Consider the following 23448-nt stretch of genomic DNA (forward strand, 5'->3'; position numbering starts at 1 on the left):
ATATTTTAAATTCTATTCCAATATTCATTTTACATAAATAATTGACTATAGAGCTACTGAAATATCCAAAATACTATACATAACTCATCCATAAGATTTTTTTTGTTTTATCAAAATATATTTATGCTATAATACATGGCTAGTAATAGAAGCTACATAACTGAATAATAAACTAATCATGACTGTACAAAAATCAGAATAGAGAAATACCTATAAACTCAGATCGAATCCTAAAACCATTGATCAATCAGCTCCTTACCTTTTCTAGATTCTGAAAACCAAAAGCAAAGCCACAACGGCTCAACTGACTACACAAACCAACCTAAATTTTCAAAAAAAAAATATTAAATATTTTGTTGAATATTTAAAAATAGTTAAATACAATTTAATAAATTACTATATTGAGAAAGATAATAAAAGCATATCAGTTATCCAAATATTTAAATAATCTTGTTGAACATATAAATAAATTAAAAATTATATCATAGAGCAGTTAATATTACAAAGCACTTCATATCATATTTCATTTCTTAGACCCAGACATAGTCTCAAAGGGATTTTGACCTCTTATGACTTCATTTTTGTACTTAAAGCATCAGAACATGACTGTAGTCACCAGAACATGGTTTATAGCACAAGAATATGCCTTATAAGCCCCTTATATCTCCAGACTAACATTTTTAAATCATATTTATACACATTTCATTACATTATAGTGCTTAAAGTGTAAAAAATCATCCTGGACATTTCAAAAATCAGGTCTCATATCATATAAATAGATATGTGTATAATTATCTCATCTTGGACTCTTTATTCAATATAGCTTCTCTTCCAGTCCCACTATTCCACTGAACTAACCATATAAATCTATTTACTCTTTAGCTTTCTAACATCGTAGGCTAGAATCCTCTCTGATTCTTCACTGTAGCTAAAATTCAGACGTACCTCGATATCTTCAACAGATATTTTATACTCAAAATCAGATTTTCATTTTCTTCTGAGTGAGGTATTATAACTCCCCCCTCCTAAAAAAAATATCATCCTGGATATTTCAAAAATCAGGTCTCATATCATATAAACAGATATGTGTATAATTATCTCATCTTAGACTCTTTATTCAATATAGCTTCTCTTTCAATCCCGCTATTCCACTGAACTAACCATAGAAATCTATTTACTCTTTAGCTTTCTAACATCGTAGGCTAGAATCCTCTCTGATTCTTCACTGTAGCTAAAATTCAGACGTATCTCAATATCTTCAACATATATTTTATACTCAAAATCAGATTTTCATTTTCTTCAGAGTGACACATGAAACAGATTATGAATTTATGACATGTGATTTGACAACTATTACCTATAGGTAGCTTTCTTAATCCTTTTAATTACTTTAAATGGTCCAATGATCTTGGACCCAACTTTCCTTCATTGTCAAATCTACTAATGCCTTTTATCGACCAGGTCTTCACATATACAAATCTCTTACCTAAAATTCCATAGCCCATTTCTTAACATAAAAATACTGCTGATGCTTGTCCTATAAAGCCTTTAATCTATCTTTGATCAAACAGATCTTTTCAATAGCATCATTAACTAAGGCAGACCCAATTAGATTTCTCTCTCACACCTCAGCGTGCAAAACTTCCTAGCATACATAGCTTTGTATCGAGCCATACCTATATTTGACTGAAAATTGTTATTATATGTAAATTCAATAAAAGAAATGCGGTCTTCCCAACTGCCACCAAAATATAAAAAATAGTGAGTCTCAGTAGATCTTCTAATACATGTATAGTCCTCTCAAGTTGTCCATCAATATGAGGATGAAATACAATACTTAAATGCAATTTTGTTCCCAAACCTTGTTGAATACATCCTCATAGTCTGGAGGTAAACCTATCATCCATGTCAGAAATTATAACCTTTTATATCACATATAATCTGATGATCATACGCACATATATATACGCCAACTTATCAACCATATTAGTTTGTCAGATTAGAATGAAATAGGCTGATTTTGTCAAACAATTAAGTTCATCCAGATAGCATCATGTCTCTATCTCGACCTAGGAAAACCTATTGCAAAGTTCATTGTCACCTATTCCGATTTCCACTATGGAATGAGTAATGGTTGCAGAAGACCTCCTAGTCATTGATGCTCTGCATTCATTAACTAACAAACTTCACATTTAGATACAAAAACTGTTATATCATTCTTTAATCCATGTCACCAAAAAATATCTTTTAAATTACTATATATTTTACTGCTTTCTAGATAAATAGTGTAATCTAAATAGTAAGCCTCCTACAAAATCTCTCATCTTAGATCGCTAAAAGTAGGAACCCATAATCGATCCTTGTATAAAACAATACTAGAATCAAATACACATAGTTAAGATTTCTTATCAGATTTAATCAGATCAATTAACTTTGGATACTTTATATCTGACTACTATGATTTTTGAATCATTTCTTACAAAGAAGGTTGAATAATCATCTAAGTTAATATATCGTAATCCTAATCAGTAGAAGAAATCACCTCTAACTATAATATCTACATATCCTATATTAAAATCATCATAAGTAAGCTGAAGAAATAAAACTACATAAAATTTTATGCTGAGAGCGTTAACCACCACATTAGTCTTACCAGGTTGATGCTGAATAATTAGATCATAGTCTTTGATTAACTCAAGACATCTCCATTTCCACAAGTTTAATTCCTTCTAAGTTGATATATATTTTAGACTCTGATAATCAGTGAAAATCTTACACCTGATATCGTATAAGTAATTCCACCAAATATTTATAGAAAATACAACAACAACAACTAACTATTGATTATGTGTTGAATAATTTCTCTCATATAGACTTCAATTGTCTGGAAGCATAAGCTATAACTCTACTGTATTGCATCAATACATATCTCAACCCCTTTTAGTGAAGCGTCACTGAATACCTGAAATTATTCTATACCAACTAAAAGAGCCAAACTGGATCAGAAGTCAAATAATCTTTCAATCACTAAAAATTAGTCTCACACTCTGGTGTTTGGAAAAAAGCTATTGACTTTTTTATCAGTCTCTTTAGAGTGTAAAAATTTGAGAAATCCACTTCACAAAATTTTGGTAATATTTAGTCATACCCAAGAAACTATGTACCTCAAACACAGTAGTATGCCTCAACTAATTCATAACTGCTTAAACTTTTTAGGGATTTATAGAGATACCAGCACCACTCACCACGTGCCAAGAAATATTCCTCAACTAGAACATATATTTGGAGAATTTTGTATAAGTTGATGCTGCCTCAAAGTCTTTTAAAAAATTCTCAAATACGTGACATGGTCTTCCTCAGAACCAGAATAAACTAGAATGCCATATATGAAAATAATAACTAACTAATCTAAAAAATATTTGAACACTCTGTTCATCAGATCCATAAAAATAAATGGTGCATTCGTCTTCCCAAAACGCATGACTAAGAACTCAGAATGTACATACTTTGTATTAAAGCTATCTTCATCACATCAACTCTCTCACCTTCACCTGATAACAATCAGATCGTAAATTAATCTTTGAGAATGAAAAACATCCAGCAAGCTAATCGAATAGATCATCAATCCGTGATAGTTGATACTTGTTCTTGATATTTGACTTTGTTCAACTCCCTGTTGTCAATGCACATGCACATTGCACCATAATTTTTCTTCACAAATAGAATATGTGCTCTTTATAGAGACATGCTAAGATGAACAAATCCTCTATCAACCAACTCTTGAAGCTGAACTTTCAACTCCTAAAGCTCTTTAGGTGTCATCCTATATAGAGATTTAGCTATCAGGGTCATCCCTGAAAATACATCAATACAGAACTTTAATATATCTCTGTCTGAAGATAAGCTGACTAACTCCTTACAAAGCATATCTGAAAAATCTCATATTCTTGGGACATTAGAAGAGAGCCAGAATCTAAACTTCTATCCCAAATAAATGCCAAAAAGGTAGAAATACCATACAACCCATCTTTCATAGTCTATATTCTTTCATAACAGAAATCAAACATGATAGAACTCCTATAATATCCTAAAATACGTAACTCTCACTGCCCGAAAATAATATAACTCACTTCTTTAAGAAATCAATCTAAGCCTCATACCGACTTAACCATTCCATACCTAAAATAATATCAAATATAGAAATGGGTAATAAAATCAAACTGAAAATTTACTTTCTATAAAAAATCTCAATATCACAAAAGACGACACTACTGTTATCATACCATCTCCAGTCGATAAAGTAACATACAAAGAAGTAGGTAGTAAAACTGAAGGCAAACACAATAAATTAAAGAAATGCTCGATAATATATTAATGACTAGCTTCATAATTGAATAAAATATGATATGTATGATAAAAATATAAGTCTTATAACATCGAGAGATTGACGAGGTTCCTACTAAGTCAAACTATATACATGTGACTGAACAAGAACTGGAGCAATATTGCTACTAGACTCTCTCTAACCACTGCCAGATGATCTACTTACCATAGAACCAGATCCACTACCTCTACCAATAGAACTCTCAACAAATATACAAAGTGAAACTATCCTCGATCTCCCTATTAGCCTTAAGTAACTCTCACATTTGGGCTCAAATCGTTGGACAAATCCCACCTATGGACATTATATCATTATGTGTCTAGTCTGTCCGCATCTAAAACACTGGTCAATCATCCTGTACCATTTATCGAAGTGACGTCTACCCCTACTCGAAGCTATCATAGAAATAGACTATTCACCTTTCTTAGAGTCTCCAGATATAAATCTACTCTTTTTACCAAAAAAATAAACCGCCAAATATCTCACCATTAAACCTCTTCTTACTAGTAGTCAACGGATGTTGAGTAGCTATCAGACCATTCACTATCAGGGGAGCTCTCTCCACAAGCTCAGAAAAATAAAAAATATGAAATGGCACCAAAGGTTGTCTTAGAATTTCTCAAAGTCCCGTAAACACTAAAAAACTACTTTAAGAAGCAGTAAGAAAGTCTTCTCAAACGAAAAGTAAGAGATATGCGTTAGGCTTTAATAAACCCTTAGAATTGCTACCAAATTAAAGCAAGGATGACAAATAAAGAAACTGCAATGCTGTAGAAAATGCCACCGAGCCAAATGAAAATCAAGGATGTTGATAGAACTATATCTTTATGGTGTTAAGAAGTTGTTTGATTTAATACAATAAATGGCACAAAGTGGAAATCTCAAGCTAAAATAGATCTGCGCTCAGACTCCACTCAGGCAGTCATCAGTCCAAAAGAAATTGATATCATAGACATAATTCAGGGAACTATACAAATGACCTTAGCTTCTACAATGCTTAAAAATTAGCTAACTTCATACTGTGCCAAAGCTGTGTTATTTATAAATATACAAGGAAGGGTACAATACTTAATATGACCGGTTACATTAATCATTCATCAGATAGTGCGAAACTTGTTAAAATTTGATTACAGATTCTTTTTAACCATTTATATGACTGAGCATCCATGGTGGTAGTAAAGTGTTGCCTACTCTTAACTGTGGCTGAGGTGATTCTTCTTCATTGGCTCTTGCTTGAAACGTTCTGTATGTGAAAAGAAAAGGATTTACTCATTCAAGTTTGCCATTCGATTTCTAGTTATGTAGCATTCATGATTTAGGCTTTGTTTGAGGCGGCTTTTTTACTGCTTCTTGAAGCAGCTTTTTAGTAAAAAAATAAAAAAATTTCTACTAGAAAGTTGCTTTAAGAAGCAGTAAGAAAGCCGTCCCAAACATAACTTTAAAGTTCTAGAAAGAAGAAGCATCAAGATCTGCGTCGATACCTGGTAGGAGTTGGGACAGAATCGGAAATCACATGCAGGGGTGCAGAGCTATACTGGGACAGGTTTTGCTTCTCCCAAGGTGCAATCTGCGTCAATGCTTTGGCTTTCTCTTTAGCTATAATCTATTTAGAAGATGAGACTGATCAAATTAAAAAAAAAAAAATTTTTAACAACAATGTAATAGCCAAAGCAAGCAGAACTTATGAAACTTCGGAACAACACAGCTCACCTCCTTCTCTAAGGTCTTGTTTTGCTCCAGCAATATTTTTTCCTGTGAAGGATACTCAAGACAAAACTTGCATATTAGAGGAGACTTCATTATTTTTCCCTTATATAATAGCTATCATGAACTTCTAATACATATATTGCGCAAAATTGCAAAGGTATAGAAGTTTGTCTGGCGCTTAATAGGCGTTATTTACACCTTGAAAGAATATAGATGTATATTTTGTGGATGTCCCCCAAGATGGTACGAAGGAAATCCAACAGCTTGTAATTTTCATTTAAAGGAACTTGGATGCTTGAAATATAATTAAATCAAAATGGAGATGAAATTTTTTTAAGGTTTGACTACTGATTATGATTTAAATACTAAATATCTATGGTTAGTGTACTCACTTGATTATGATACTTTTCCACATGTCTAACACCTTAAGCATATATCATTTGATTGAACCTCCCTGGATCATGGTACTCTCATCTTAATAATGTGGTTGGAAATAACCAGATTATCTGGGCTATATGACCAAGTGTGCTAGATAAATATGGGGCGCATAGAGAAGTCAAATATTCTATAATATATGATACTAATTGAGGATTATGTGACATCAGATTATTATTATGACTAATCTTACAGAAAAGAGAAAGAATAAGGTTGATCCAGAATAGTGTCTGGTTCAATTTTTATGTTATATTTTCTGTTGCCAATATAAGAAAACTCTGAAATGAGATCAATAGTTTGTTAATAGTTACATATTTTGGGTTTTCTGTAGTTTCTCTGTAAATGAAAATTTTGGAAATAAAATTTTAGGCAGCTTCTGCTTATAATTGATGTTTTAAGATATGATATCTTTTATATTTTGTTCTGCGTTTGATAAGATTGTATTGAAATGAAATGCAATATTATGTAAATGATTTACGATCTCTCTATTGTGTTCCGTGTGGGCTGTTTACAGTAAGGTCGGCGTGGGGTGTGACAAAACTGTACCATATCCTTTGATTTATGGAGCAAGGGGAGAGGATCATTGCTTTTGAGGATGTGATGTAAAAGAGTATAAACAAGAGTGAAGATGCTAGGGATGCTATAAAGTAAGTTAAAAACAATTTACCTATGTAGATTTTTGAACAAAAAAACTTCCTTGATACCACTATTTCCTTTTCTTTCTTGTTCTTTTTTTCTTGGTTGACAACAAGGTCTCAAGTTTTCCAACGACGTAATATTTTTGAAGCTGGTAATAATGCTATACATGACCTCATAGATGTAGTGGTAAGACCCCAAGTGTTACTTTACCTCAGTTTTCGACCTCATGATCACTGAAGTTAAATGATTTGATAAGATTGAAAAATAAAATTCAAGTGTACATGACCTTTTGAAATGTTAAAGAGTCCCAAATCTCCATGACTTTCATAGATCGGTGATAATTTTGTTGGAAGTCCAATGATCTAGTCGAACAGAAGTTGACACATCACCTACACACAAACATTTGGATTTGGCACTGAGGTCCCCAAAAAGAGCCCAAAGCCTTGCACCACTCGTCTTTAACCATCTAGATACAACAGATATAGGTTGGTACTTCTTGTTTACTCCTCACCCTTGGATTGACTGTTAAGTGCTATAGAAATTTTGGGTGAAAATGGAGACTTATAGAAGAAAATGTTGTTAAAATACCACTGGCATTTGTAGGTTGCTTGAAGGGGAGGACTTAAAAATTCTCAAATCTAAGAGGTAGAATAAAAAAATCAAGAAAACTTGAACCTATTTTCATGTAGTCAAAGCTTGAACCGATTTGCATGTAGTCAAAGCGTTGACTCTAAAAATTATAGATGCATTTGATGGCCATCAACCTAACATGTATATGTTTGGCATGATAATAAACAAGCAAAATATGAAATATTTTTGTTTAAGTGGTTCACAAATTTGAGCTTATCTGTGTTTGGCTCATAACTTAAGAACCAAGCTGATGACTAGTCCCCAGCTCAGACCATTTTTCTCCCTTAATTAGCATTACTAGTAAGATATATATGTTCAGTGAAAATAGTAAAATATTTCAGTTATTCAAATGCATGAAATGTTGAAAAACTGTCACTTCATTTGTAATGTCTTATGTACATCAGAATCACCTTTTTTTGTAGCTCGGAAATTGAATCTAGGATGAGCTGTGTCTGTAATAGAAAAACCCAGATTTAGTAGTAGAAAAGCCCGAATTTAATAGAAGAAAAAAAAGGATGATTTTCAAGATCTATTTTATGCTTTCTATATAAGAATTAAAACTAGTTTTTTACTATAAGAAATAAAAATAGGAAATACAAAACTTCACTTTCCTTCTCACCATGAAATGTAGATATAACTTCATGAATCTACAAGATTTCATTTACCATATAGTTATTCTATTTGACTTTTAATTGAAATTTTAGAATTTCATCATTAGCTACATTTCATCTTGAAAATTGGTGCTCGCTACTCCCTCCTTTAACTAGCGTCGATCGTGAATGATTCTTTAAAGGTGATGGGAGTTATACCTTTCTAGATCGTATATGCTTCATGGAACTTTCAAGTTGTTGCTCTAGATGTTGGAGTTCTTTAATGCTCAAGGAATCGAGTTGCTCCCCCATAAGGTGCCTTAAATATTGAGAAAATGGTCACGGCACAGAACTTCTTGATTGGTACTGTTAAGAACATCAATCAAATATAAGAGTTTACCTTTGGCTCTTCTGTAGGCTTTCAACCCTTGCCTTCAGTTTGTGATATTCAAGGTGCCAATCAGCCTACATTCCATTAATTCAAGAGTTAGTCAAGGCTGCAAATAATTATCCACATATGCAAATAATGTTAAGACTTCTCATAGATGGCATAACTTAAAAAGAAATAAAGCTTGAAATGGCCAATGCCAAACAGGTGATCAAGGTTTGCAGTGTAGTATATTAAAATTAGTTGGGTTTAAAACTAAGATTTATAAGGTTTGAGGTGGAATTATATTTAATACTGCAACTGATCTAATTTTCATCTCGCATTTCTACTTTTGCTCACTCTGTTATTTTATTTACACAATAACACTTGAGAGATAGAAGAGGTTCTATAATAAGATGTTCGTTCAAGCTATAGTAGTTTTAAGTCTTCGAGCGGTTGAGCTCAGGAATTAATAATAGATATACAGTTTAATTACTCACCTACATGAAAGAAGCTCCAGCAAGTAGTTAACATTAGACACCTTCAGGCTTAAACTATGCTGGTTTTATACTGAAGAACACTGAAATGCCAACTTCGTTTACTTAACGCTTGCCCCACATCAAAATAAGCTGGAAATAAGTGGTAGCATTTATATGCCAAGCAATTATAGAAAATTGAAAAGCATCTCGAACCGAATGCCTTCAAGAAAAAGATCTGGAAATTCACTCCCTGGTGTTCTAGCATGCTTGGTCCATTATATTGATCTTTTTTTGTACTTAGAAAGTTAAATCTAGTACAAAGATGCTTACTCTGCACGTTTAACGACAAGTTTAGTGCCTAGGTAGTTGTCTGCTATCAGGGAGTTCGTTGCAAAGGTAGTTTTCTTCTGATTATTAGGGATTGCAACTTATTGCAAAATATATTCTAGCCAAAATAACTTCATATTACCCTGCACCATATAAAGAAAAGGACTGCCCGGTCTCCTTAAGGCGCAAATTTTTTATTTTTTATTTCCTGAAAGAAAGCATAAATTTGATATGAGCGGGATCCAGTCTCAATATCTTAGCAATAACTTCCAAGTTCTTTATCAATTAAGCTTATTGGCACCTACATCATAAGAATTTTTTGTTTCCAGGTAAAAGAGTTGCTGAAAATTTACCGCATAAAATCAATTTTGATGAAGTCAAACTGATAACTTCTTACAAAAAGTAACTCTTTAGCTCACACATCAAACTCTCTTTAGATATTTTGGTATATTTTTCTTTCACTCTCTTGGAGGCCTTGCCTCTTACTAGGTTGCTTAAACTTAAGGAGACTGAACGAGTTTATACATATTGAGAACCCTTATTATTTATCTACCAAAAAGTTTCAACCGTTCATTTTCACCTTCTACATATTTCTCATTTACCACAACTCACACACATTTCTTTCATGTCTTATCTACCATTAGTAGTTCGGCTTTGCTTGCTGAATCAAATTATTGAGCTTTAGAACAAGTCTAATTCAAAAGGAGGCCACTACCTCATTTATCCTTTCTCTTGGCTTCTTCATCTTTATATAGTAGATGAAACTAAACCTACCCCTCCCTTTATATTTTCATTGCCAAATGGGAATATGTTTTCCTTCTCACCTTATATTTATTTAACACCTCATGGGAACTGTGTGGAGGTGATAAGAATAAAAGCAAGTGAAGCACTAACCTCACGAAGTGCATCAAAGGCATGCTTGATCCCTCATTCACGTCAACATTGTCTTGATGTTGCAAGCCATTTTTTGATAGGGAAGTCTTAGGTCCGATCAGAACCCAGAACAATAGTAACACATCTCTACCTTTTTAACATTGGTAGGAAGGCCACCATTTCACATTACTTCAGCATTTCAAACTAACTAATTCCTCGCGATCATAGGTGATAGGTGTTTCTCATAACTTGCTTTTCTTGGGAAGGGTAGAGAAACCGTCACTCACCTAAGTTCCTCATGCACCACTTTGGCCCTCTGTTTTTTTTTTTTTTTTTTTTTTTTTTTTTAAAAATTTTTTTTTAGCCAGATTTTTGTTTAGCCCTCCTAATTTAGTGTGAGCAAGAGGCACTAATAGCATTTCCAAATGCTTTTATCATAATCATTATGCAATTTCTTTACCAAACTTTTTTGGCAATTTAGATATGTAGTTAAAGGACGACTCCATTGGTGGTGCTATGCATTATTGCTATAAAATTTTCTAATAATTGTAGGATGTACATTTCGCCATCGGTAAGAATCTAGATTAAAAAAAGGAAAAATTAACAAAAAATGGAACAATGGATGTAGGAGTCACCTAATGCTTGCTTTTTTTTGGCACGAATAAAAAGGTGATTACTCTCCTAAGTGACCTACGCACCACCTAGGACCTTTTATCTTAATGAAAGGAGTCATTGAAAATATTTCTAAATACTTATATCATAATTATTATATGAGATCTTTACGAAATATTTTGGTAATTTTGCTGTATTATTTATTAGTTATTATTGTCAATAAGATTTTGATATGTTTCCCACAAACAAATTGAAATCTAACATCATTTTAGATGTAGTGAGCATGCAAAAATGCTAAGTGGTTTAAGCTAAGCTTTCGAATGATAAAATAATGGGGAGATATCGACTGAACTAGAGAACCAAGACCTCTCTAATGGTAGGCAGCTCAATCATATGGATAAAATACTTACTACACTAATCCAAAATGTTTTGGGGCGTATTTCTATAATCACTACACTTGTAGAAGTTCCTAAGGATGGATCTTTAGTTTCTATTATCCATTGACAACTACAAGCTTGAGAGCAATGATTTTGACACCAACAATATTCTGAAGAAACACTTTGATCTTAAAGGGATGAGAAGCTAGCATACACTATAACTAATGATTGCATTTTTCAAATAAATTATTGAGGCATAACGTCCAACAAAATTCAAGACCTCATAGTTAGATTTATACAAAGGAAAAAAGGATCAACATATATATTACTTATTTTGAGTTGGAAACTACAAAGGAAAAATGATCTAGCATATCTAGCATAAGATGGTAATTGTTCGTTACACCATTAATGGTGTTGACATTAAGATGGTTCTCCTGTTTTTTGCTTAGAAGTATAACCTCCTTTATCAAGCTCAAAAGGTAGTTTGTGGCCTAGCTAGTTTGCGATTGACTAGAAGTCTTTGAAGAATTCTCAAGATTTAACAAAAATAAGGTAAGATGATGATGATTCTATGTGAGTTTCTATTGCTTGAAATTAGCAGGAAATCTTGGAGGTCAAGAACTTGGAGTTGCCCATACCACAATTTGTGTTCACTCAAGGTCTATATTGGGTAATTTAGATATGCACTTACTCTACAATAACCAAGGGCTTCAATGGGTCTCTTGAACTTGCCAATAATTATAATTATTTTTACCATATTCAATAAGTTGCTTCAACTTCAAGTAGCATGACTTTAGTTTGGCAGGAAATTTTTAAAGATTTTTCAGTGCATCAAGGTCACCTAAAAAATAATTTCAACTTGATTGGGAAGTCATATCACTAGCAATCGCAATGGCATTACCACCAATGACTAAAATATAGAAAATATTACCTCATGAAGTGGGAATAGAAATTTTTATGCGGGCAAATGAAAAATGTTGCCTCCACCTCACAAATATATCCAACACTCACTCCTTTGAAAGTTTAGTAGTTGAGATTGTTGAAGTTATCCAAGAAAGTGATTAATTTTGTCGACCAATTTTGATGAGGGCCAATGCACAAGCCCATGATCCCTTCATGTATTATGTTTTTAATAAGGATCGGTCATGATACATATGATTATTGATATCTCCAAAACTTAATTGAATAACATATCTAAGGGAGGTACTTTTTATATATGCACTCACTAGGGAGCAACAAAGGACTTTGGTTGAGTTTCTTGAACTTGCCAATAATCATATTAATGAGTTGAGAAAAATCATATTAAATTAGTTGCGTCAACTTCAAGTAGTCACATGACTTTAAGTTATATAGGAAATTTTTGATGATTTTCCAAGGACAATGGAGGTTACCTTAAAAATAATTTCTTGACAATGCAGAAGCCACACCATTAATTTCCATAATAATATTACCACCAATGTCCACAAAATTGAGAACATTGCCCGTGTAAGAAATTTTATTGTGGGTAAAAGAAAGAGGTTGCCTCCATATCACCAATATCTAACCTTTACTCTGTTAAGAGTTATGATGGAATTCAAAACATAATGGCTATGAAATTCAAAACCCATTGAAGGATGGATTCATTTAAAATGTGTCATATATAAAATATATTTTTCAACGAAAAAAAGAATATGCCCTAATTTTATCAACTTAAACTATATTTGTCATAAAGATAGTTAACCACTAAGTTGTTTTGATGCATCTTCAAGTTATCATCAAAGTAATTGCATCTTATGAATTTTGAAAACATTGCCGTCTCATTGGTGACTGTTTATACTAATATAACGTTATGCCATTTGGCTAGAAAATAACTGTCTCATTGGTGGTAAGATAAATTATGAATTTCATCTTAAAAAATAAAAGCTAAATAACATTAAGCTTTATAACAATAATATATTTGTAAAGAGTAAAACTCTTGCATGATATATCCTAATTTCAAAGAAAATATTTGCAATATTTAAAAACTATGTGTATCTGAACTTCTACAAGAGACTCGACTCTCCTAAGTACTCTTTTAGTTTTGAGTTAAGAAAATTTTCAGATTTTTCTACTTACTATTAAAATAAACTCAAAAAAGGTAAAATAAATATTAGAGATGCCTCATCAAAATGTCAAAGAACTAATTAATAGAAAGAGTGATAGGTTTGAGTCGCTTTATATCAAAATCTTGGGACAAATATTATTCTTTCTTGACGTTTAAAGAGTGTAAAATAATTTTATAGTATGAAAATTTTAATAAAACTTTCATTCAACTAAAGACAATTCATCAGCCCCCATTATTACTATACACTGCACAATTAGAAAAATATTTTTTTCTATTATATCTTGAGTTGAAGAAAGAAGTTATAAGTTTAGATCTATAAAACTAAGATTGAAAGCAGTGGCAAATCTATTATGTCAATTAAATTCTTGGATAAGCTTGCCTAATTGAGATATCCAATGGTGAAGAAATTGGTTTGAGTTTTAATTATTATTGCTAGATGACTTCAACTAAATTTTCAAGCATGCTCAATTCAAGTAATCCTTCTTCATCCTTTAAGAATGTTTTTTGGGTAACAATTGAAACAATTGATGGAATTAAATGAATTTTAAATTTAATACATGCTGAGAACTTCTATCAAATCATAGACATTAATTTATTTTTTGGCCGACTTTATTGCTTGATTTCGAAACAAAAAATAACTATGAAGGATGTCTTACTCTAGAGTCTCTATATTATTGGTGCCCCCAAGTTTGAGGGATTTAGTGTTGGAATAATACTTAGGAGCATAATTTGAATTGTTCTTACTCACATTATAAAAATTATCTTCAAAATTGCAAATAATTGAGTTGAGAATCAAGTATTGATTGCAGGACTTCTTTTTGCAATTAGAATTTCAGTAAAACATATGATTGTCTTAGCGGACTCGTAGCTATTCATAAATTATGTGAATTGACAATACAATGTAAGGGAGAAAGTTATGGAATGATGCTTGCTTAAGTTAGAGTTGAAATTGACAAATTCAAACATTTCAAAATAGAATAGATTCCCATGGAAAAAAAATTAAGTTTTTGATGTACTCTTCAAGAGTGAAAACATTGACAAAAACTACTTATGAAGTTGTTTGAGGTATGGACCTAGTTTATGGCAATTTAGTAAGTTCAAAAAGTTCAACTCGCGAAAGCAACCAAGAACATAATATATTTGATGCCTATTAAGTTGGCAAAAGTTATCCAATCAAGTATCCTCTACCTAAGGGTACGTAGACCAAGCAAATTCACCTAACTCGTAATGGTTACTCATTGAAGTTTCAAAACTACTATCCAAAACTTAGCAAGCTTAAGTGAAGTCAAAACTTAGCAAGCTTAAGTGAAGTTGGTAGGCAGACTACACATAAATTCTCCCCTTATAAATTTAAATTTATTTTCTATGTAATCAAATAGCTACATGTTAGCTAAGTTTATGTCATAGCAAGCATTCAATAAGCCTTGCTGTGTAATTTCAATTGAATTATTTATGATAAACTCTTTTCTGAAGGATTATGCATCAATCTCAAACTACAAATAGGGAAGTCAGAGGGTAAGTCTATCACATTCAATCATTTGTTTAAGTCTTATACTTTTTAGCAATCTAGTTAAATCTCAAAACTTCTATCTTTTTATTCTCTTCCTTGTTTCTATTGTTTTTTAACTATTGTGTTGCCTATATATTAATTTGGATCAATATTTACATCATAAATACATTGTGGATAAGTGGCTAATTTATGAATGAGAAAATAGATTGAGACAGTTTGATCTAATTGTCAAGATGCAAAATATTCATATAATGCTACACTTTCTAATTGGACTATAAGATGTACATTTCTTCATGTTTTGTAAGATAACAATGAAGTTAGTATTTATGTGCAACGTAAGTATCATTATTTTGCTATTATCTTCTCGTATGCAGCTTTAAAAAATCTTAAGATTCTCTTCAAATTTCTATTACTACTACAGGAAAATTAATGATTACCGGTGGCATTTTCCGGTGGAAAATGATCTATTTCGGGCAGCTTTCCGACGGCAAATTTTTCGCCGGTAAAACATGCGTATGAAAAATATTTGTGGCGGTATTTTTTGGAGGCAAATATTTTCGGTAGTTTTCCGGCAAAAAAAAGCCACCGAAAAATATCGAAAAATTAATTTAAAAAAAAAAACCTGCCCGACTGCCTAGCCACCCCCGCCATGCCCGGCTGTCCTCCTTGCCCGCTTCCCGCTAGGAGGCCTGCCCACGCTGCCCACCCGATCTCCCGCCATGCCCGCCCCAGCTCCCACTACAGGAAAACACGGTATTACCGGCGAACCATATCCGCCGGCAACACGTAAAATCCGACGGAAGGCCTTGGTTTCTACCGCATTTCCGTCGGATTTTGGTACGCCGGTTTGGTGAGCGTCGAAAAATATTTTTCGACGTTTATAAGGTGCGCCGTAACTAAAGCTATGGTGCATTTGCCACCGACCTTTTCTGGCGGACAAAAAACGCCGGCATGATTGCACCGATTCGTTGTATCGTCGTTTTCGTCACATTTCCAACACCAAATCCGTTGGAAACCTGAGAAATTATGATGGTTTATTAACCTCTTTTGTGAATGATGTTGAACCATATGATTAGGATCCTCAATGCTAAAGCCTTTAAAGCATTGCCTCTAATAGTAATTGTTTACAATATAAACCATAGGCTAGACCTAAAAAAATTATAGTCAACTTTAAAATTCATAGATTGGACTAGGCCTAAATCCTTAAGTGATATCTTATGAAGTCAGAGACTAAGCTTATACCTAATAAGTCTTAGAATGTGTTTTAAGTCATAGGCAAAATTTTTGAAAACTCTAATCGACTTTAAAATCATATACTAGTTTGTATGTAGTGGTGGAGCAAGAAATTTTTTGGAGGGGGCACAAATTGTCGATCTTTCATTTCAATTTTAGATTGACATCAATGATTTTAACACAAGTAATAGCTCATACATACATATTTTTGCAAGATATCCCACTAGCACTCCTCTTTGAACTTTATCATATGCTTTCTCTAAATCAACAAAAATCATATGTAGATCCTCCTTATTCTCTCTATATTTCTCCATCGAACCTCTCAATAAATGTATGGGTTTCATAATAGACCTACCCGGCATGAATTCAAATTGATTTTGAAAAGTTTATAAACAAAAAAACATTGAATATAAGCGTTATTAACTATTTTTTTTTGCAAGAACTCTCAATAGCACTCCTCTTGAAACTTTATCATATGCTTTCTCTAAATCAACAAAAATAATATGTAGATCCTCCTTACTCTCTCTATATTTCTCCATCAAACCTTTCAAAAATGTATGGCTTCCATAATAGACCTACCCGGCATGAATCCAAATTGATTTTGAATATTTTTTCAACATAAAAACATCTACAATATGCATCCTATATCAAATGTCTAAAAAGAAATAACATGAATAAAAAAAATCTTACAATCCACGAAACCGGGAGGCGGCGAAAACTCACGATCGAAAATAGGGCTTTCGCCGGCGACGAAGGCGGTGATTGCCGGCGACGAAGGCGGTGATCGTCGGCGACGTCCGGTGAACATCTACAAAGCTCGGCGACGGCGATCTACGGTGGGTGATGCTGGGGCGGCGTGGGAGACACCGGAGATGCGAGAGAAATGATTGAATGAAATGAGCAGCCATACGGGCTCGTGTTCGGAAATAGGGCTTTCGCAGGCGGAATTTCCGGCATCCTAGACGCCGGAATGTGTTCCAGAGCATTTTGCGCCGATTACAAGTCGTTGAGTTTAAAATAGTCGTCGTAATATCCGCGGGTAAATGCGCCGGACATTTTCCGCCGTAAAGTCCACCGGTAAGAATGATGTTGTTATATTCCGACGTTACGACCGGCGCATTGGACGTCGCAAATTTTCCGTCGCACTATGCGCCGGAAAAAACGTCATTATTATTCCTTCGCATTATGCGCCGGTACAAACACCGTATTTACCGACGCAGAAAATTTCGCCGGAAAGTCCGATGGTAATCTCTTGTTTTCTTGTAGTGTCCCGCCCTGCCCGCTGCCCTTCCAGGAGGCCTGCTTGCGCTGCCCTGCTTAACCGGCTGCCTGCCTGCTGCCCGGGCAAGCGTCTTACCCGGGATTTGAACTGAGTCCATTTTGGTAAGTCTGCCCAACCATTATGCTGTGAGGGAAAATGTGTTATAATGCTTATCTTTTTTTATTTAAACTATATTATACAAAAATTATAATTAAAAATTAAAAATTAAATATTAAATATTAAAGTTAATAATTAATTAAATATGTTATTAAATTAATGTTTTATTTGACTAAGTTATTAAATTAATAATTAATTAAAATTAACTAAAAATTATTACTTAATTAAACTACCGGAAAAATTAATCAAAAATTACTACGAACCGCCGAAAAAGCCACCGGAAACTTCACGGAAAGCCGCTGGAAAACCGTTGGGAATTTTTCTGAAGAATTGGGCCGTTTGAAATCCGCTGGAAAATTATCCGCCGGTAAGCCGTTGAAAAAAATCGTCGGTAATTGATGATTTTCCTGTACTGTATAGTTTCAAAAAACTAGTGGTTTGACTATTAATAAAGATCAGAGCTATTTTATTGTGGGTAAAAGAGTGAATCAGTCTAGGATTAATGCTATCCTGTGCAACTATCTTTACTTCCAAATATCTTTTTATTAAGTACTTGGGTACCCCTCTTTATAAATGTAAGAAGATGTCTCACCTATTTGAGGATATTTTTACTTCAATTAAAAAAAAATCGTTCTTCCTGGGCTTTTAATTTTCTTTCTTTTAGTGGCAGGCTTGTTTGATTAAAAGCATCTTGAGTTCCTTACCTATTTATATTTTCATACTATTCAACCTACGTTAACCATTTGTCTTCGTATGAATAGGCTGTTCAATATTTTTTTTTGTTCTAAGAACAACAGTTCTTATATTTGTTGGTCCTCTTGGAAGAATATCTCCGACATTTTTTATGAATGGGGGGCTTGGGTGTAAGAATTTGGTTGATATGACGCATGCTTTCTCTCACAAGCTTTAGTTTTTCTTTAGATCCAAGAAAATACTATGGGCTAATTTCATGATGCACAAATATTGTCATGGTATTCATCCTCTTTTATGCAATTTTAAAGGCTCTGAATCCAGGGTGTGGAAAATGCTTTGCTCTATCAAGTGGGAGGCTGAATAGAATATTCAATGGGGTGTGGGACAAGGTGATATCTTCTGTTGGAAAGATAATTGGATTGGCCCATACTCTATTGATAACTATTTAAAGTCTCACACTCTTGCATCTATTAAGGTGAATAGTTTCATTGAGAATGGCAATTGGAATGCTAACAAACTACTAGAGTTTATTCCTGATAATTTAGTTGATATAATTTTATGAATTTCTTTAAAATTGCATAGTGTGGATTATATTTTATTTAAGTTGTCTAATTTTGGTAAATGTGCTTTGAAGAATGTGTGCAATAATTTTAGAACCACTCATGAGAAATCTTTTCTATTTACTACTATTTGGCATAAGAATACAGCTATGTCCTATTATATTTTAGTTTGGAGAGTTCTCCATTACTGGCTGTCAGTTGATATTCTATTGTGTCAAAAAGGTTTTTATATTCCTTCAAATTGCCAAAGCTGCTACAATATTGAAACTATGGATCATCTGTTTGTTCATGGGGCCATTGCCATTAAAATCTGGTGGTGTTTCTATGGGATGTTTAATATTGACTTCTTCAGTTATGATAGTCATATTACCTTTATTTTACTTTCTTGGTCTTCCCCTATCAAAGGTCATCATATTAAAAATCTGATTCCCATTCTTATTATGTGGTTCTTTTGGATGGAAAGGAATGACTCTAAACATAAAGACATTAGGATGGATTATAGGTGCATCATTGTTAAGGTGAAAGATAAAATCTTGCATTTACATTCTGTTAACCTTATCTCTGCCAAAAGTTTTCATAAGCGTCAAAGTACTGCTCATTGTTTTGGTATTGACATTTGTGCTGATCAGAATCATGAGAAAAGGAAAGGATTGTGAGGTGGATTAAGCCTTGTTTTCCTTTTTGTAAAATGAATACTAATGGCTCCATTAATAACTTGTCAGCTGGTGGTGATGGGATTATTAGAGATCATTTGGGGAATGTTATTTTGGCTTTTAGTAGTTCGTTAACCTATTGCAATGTGATCACTGCTGAGCTCAAGGGTTTTTCTTATGGCATAAACATGTGCTACTCTTTGGCTATCTTTGATATTCAGTTGGAGATTGTGCCAGGCTTTTAACTTTTATCATTAATAATTCTAATGCCGGTAGCTCAGATAATTTCTATCTCATCAAAGAGATTAAGTAGTGTCTTAGTAAGTTTAATTATTCTCTTACCCATATCTTTCGTGGGGCAAACTCGGGTACTGATTGGCCGCCAAATTTGGCAGATAGTTAGAATCCTTCTAGGATTTGTCTGGGTCGAATTTACCACGTATGCTAAGGGGGCTTATCAAGTTGGACAAGGCTGGCTTACCTTATTTGAGAATTTAAATTTGGTTTGGTTTGGTTTGTTTTGTTTATTTTGATGTGTGCCTATGTTGGTTTTTACTCTTGTTTTGCATCTCCTTTTTGCTAGTTTGTGGCCATTGAAGTTTTATTTTTTGGCGGTGTCTGGTTGGGTTTCTTGTGGGCCTGTTATAGGTAGTCCGTTGCAAGCTTCCTCCCGTTTTACCTTTAATTTAGTTTTATTTGGTATTTGTTTGAGGTATGTGTCTTTCCTTATTGCTTAGTTCCTCTATTATCTGGCTACCCAACTAGCCCTCTTCTTGGGTGGTTAGCTAATTCACCCCTGTTTATATATCTATGGAATTTGATGCCAGTTGTTAACTCTATCCTGTGTTGGTCTTGCTCTGATGTCGGTCTGCTATATATTCTATTTTATTTTTACTTGCCCACAATATTGGGTTTGTTGGCTGGATGGTTGGCTGTTTGGCGGTACTTCTCAGCAAAACTTTTATCAGATCCTTTGGAATGTATCCGTGGTTGGTAATAGTTCTATTTATTATGTCATTATTATAATTTGGTATTTGTGGGGCAGTTTTGTTTATTTTTTGCAGGTTATGAGTTTATGCCTGGATGATCAAGACTTCCAAGCTATGGCTGATTTTTGGGGCATGGATGTTTATCTAGATTTTAAAGACTATTTAAGCTATGGCTTATTTTTTGGGTCCGACTACTGCCTCCCGCTTTATTTTCTTTTACTATGTACTGTAGTTGGGATCTTTTGCTAGTAGGATTTTTTTTCTCTTTATGATTGTAGCTGTTTGAGTGTGTAGTGAGCGTTTGATCCCCTTAATGATTTGCAATCTCTTTTTTGTATTGACAAGTAAGCCCTTCTATGAGTTTTAACAAAAAAAAAGTATCATTACTTTGCAAAACATGAAGAAACGTTTTGTAAGTAAGAACAAAAAAAAAAAGATTAATATCTCTTCGGACTGTGCATTTATTTTCTATATTCAAACTTTTTTGTTAGCATGTTCAAAATTATGATTTGACACAATCAATGTTATGTCAATTGATATATTTTAAAATTGGTGCGAGAAAATTAAACATGATAGTGAAATATCCAACATGGTATATGTAGCTATGTTGTAATTTGCTACGATGCTAGAGTTCCATACAATAATACATTTTGCATCATGCATTTTTTTCCGATTACATGAACAGGAAATGTTTGAATCTATCGTTCTGTTTCAGATAGCATGCTAATAAGGTTAGAATATAAAATCCAACTCAAATGTTAAATTTAACAAAAAAATTCAGAACATTTAATTGACAAGGAATTTTTTTTTTTTTATCACAAGCTAGGCAATTTTTGCATGGATTTAGCACTCATCCAGTGCATGCAGAAGCCAGCATTAAATCTGCAAATAATATTTCATGAAAACCTCACAAAAAAGAGAAGGATGATAAATAAATTACCCCAAACAAAAATTCCATATGTACCTGGGGGTTGGCCTCATTGGAAAATAACGCTCTTTCAGCATATGAATAACGCTCATACCGTTCAAGAATTTTCTCCATGCTACAAACATAAAAAATATTAATCATGAGAATTTTCATGAGAACAAAATTATCATGATTTCATTTAATTCATTCTTTGGTTTTTATACATTTTTCTATGCGAATTTTCATGAGAACTAAATTATCATAATTTTTATTTTCTATACGTCCTTCTAAACAAGATAAATTTCTCTTTTATATATGATACATTTTTCTGTGGGCTTAACTCCAAATTTCCTTGTGTTTTAATTCAATATTGTTCTGGTTATTAGTTAGTATAGTATCAATATTGCTCAAATACGTACTAAGTACAAACTCAACAAAGCACACAAGATTTTTCTAACTAAGCTCATACAAAAATCTCTCCTTACATGACAGGTTGCATAGATTTAAATTAAGAATTGAAATATTAGTCTTGAAAGTGCAATACTTTCCACACTCATAATGAATTTATTTATTACCAATATGTGTATGCTCATATATCATATATAGGGAAAACTTGATATATAGGTGGTAAGTTAGCACCACATTTCAATCACAACTGCCCTTTAATTAAGTGGTATTGCCATAAAATTTAAAAGGTGAGATCAATGATTTAAATCTCACCCTGCAAGAAATATCACATTTTCATGATGCATAATCAACATATCACAACTAGACGAGTATGGGTGTAAAAGAGTTGAACCGAGCTCGAGCCACTCTAGGATTGAGCTTATTAATCAAACTTGAGCTTATGCTGCAAGTTTGAATTAGCTCACAAGTCAGCTCATTATTAAGAAATAGAAAAGATCATTCTAATTCAAACTGTCATTATAATTACATTATAAAAAGAATAAAAAATAAATAAGTAGTAATAAAAAATCACTTGAAATAAGGAAGTTAAATAAAAATTTGGAATATTTCTTACAACTTAATTTATATTAAAACTATTAAATTTATTATATTTAAAGTATATTTTATATTAATAAATTTTAAACGAGTCAGCTCATGAGCTAATAAGTTAAGTTGGGACTGACTTAAACTTGGCTCGTAAGCTTATTTAACTCAGCTCATGAGTCAAGTCAAGCCCGATGAATAAACTTACAAGTCGGCTTTACTAAATTACACCACTACTAGTATGTTCTCACCCCATTTTTCCATATGAATTGTTACATGAGAGAGTGTGTGCATGTTTAAAAAACAGCCAAACATATATCTAATCTGGCTTAGTGGAGAAAATCGGCTTTTAGGTTTTCTTTTGTTTTGTTTTGTAGCTCTTTTAAGCAGTAGCGACCTGATGGTCTCCCTTAAGGACTTTGTAATTATTTTTCTTAATATTAACGCGTAGGCCCCTCCGTAAATTTTAACCAAAAAAAATATATACGTATCAAAATATAATGACATAATTTTTTCATAAAGCATTCGTTATTCATTCTATCGTTCAAACTACTTTATGTTTTCCCACAATCTTATTATGAATGGAGAAAGCTAACCAATTTCATCAAGATTTAAAGAAATGATATATAGAAATGGCATTGAGGTCGATAACTTCAATGACTATTTATGATCACTTTTTATTTTTGATTTTTTTTGTTTGTTTTATTTATATCTTAATATAAAACTAAAATTTATTTGATATCTCAAATAAATATTGTTATTGTTTTCATATTTTATATTGTATAAGATGGTGATGACAGGTAGTACTGGTCATTGACAAATAATGTCCTGGGTGATTTTTACCTATAAAATAAAAAAGGAAAATCAAGTACATATGCCTAAAAGTTATTTTGAGTGTTTGAAAAACAACTTGCTTTGTTTTAAAAAAAAAAAATTCTAAAAAACATAAACCAAATAAATTAAAAACAAAACAAAAAAGTTATCGCAAAGTGGCCCCTTAATTACCAAATCTGTTTTTTTGCCTAATAGTGT

The 23448-nt window shown here is 32.8% G+C and overlaps 1 protein-coding gene across 2 annotated transcripts in view; it reads right to left on the minus strand.

The window, feature by feature from the left end:
• Nucleotides 1-5190: 5190 nt before the first annotated feature.
• The window catches only part of LOC110112591 (truncated transcription factor CAULIFLOWER A), a 42835-nt gene continuing 24577 nt past the window's right edge, over nucleotides 5191-23448 (minus strand). The window contains exons 2-8 of one of the 2 annotated variants that reach the window (XM_020844870.2): nucleotides 21484-21562; nucleotides 8786-8850; nucleotides 8605-8704; nucleotides 8206-8247; nucleotides 6095-6136; nucleotides 5866-5987; nucleotides 5191-5627 (exon numbers count right to left, since the gene is read on the minus strand). In XM_020844870.2, the coding sequence (XP_020700529.1) occupies nucleotides 5525-5627; nucleotides 5866-5987; nucleotides 6095-6136; nucleotides 8206-8247; nucleotides 8605-8704; nucleotides 8786-8850; nucleotides 21484-21562 (553 nt within the window). In that variant the 3' untranslated portion in view covers nucleotides 5191-5524. Of the gene's footprint in view, nucleotides 5628-5865; nucleotides 6005-6094; nucleotides 6137-8205; nucleotides 8248-8604; nucleotides 8705-8785; nucleotides 8851-21483; nucleotides 21563-23448 lie in introns of both variants that reach the window. The other variant, XR_003700542.1, reaches the window with a different exon arrangement.

This window comes from Dendrobium catenatum, unplaced genomic scaffold (genome assembly GCF_001605985.2).
Source record: "Dendrobium catenatum unplaced genomic scaffold, ASM160598v2 fragScaff_scaffold_459, whole genome shotgun sequence".
Classification (NCBI taxonomy): Eukaryota; Viridiplantae; Streptophyta; class Magnoliopsida; order Asparagales; family Orchidaceae; genus Dendrobium; species Dendrobium catenatum.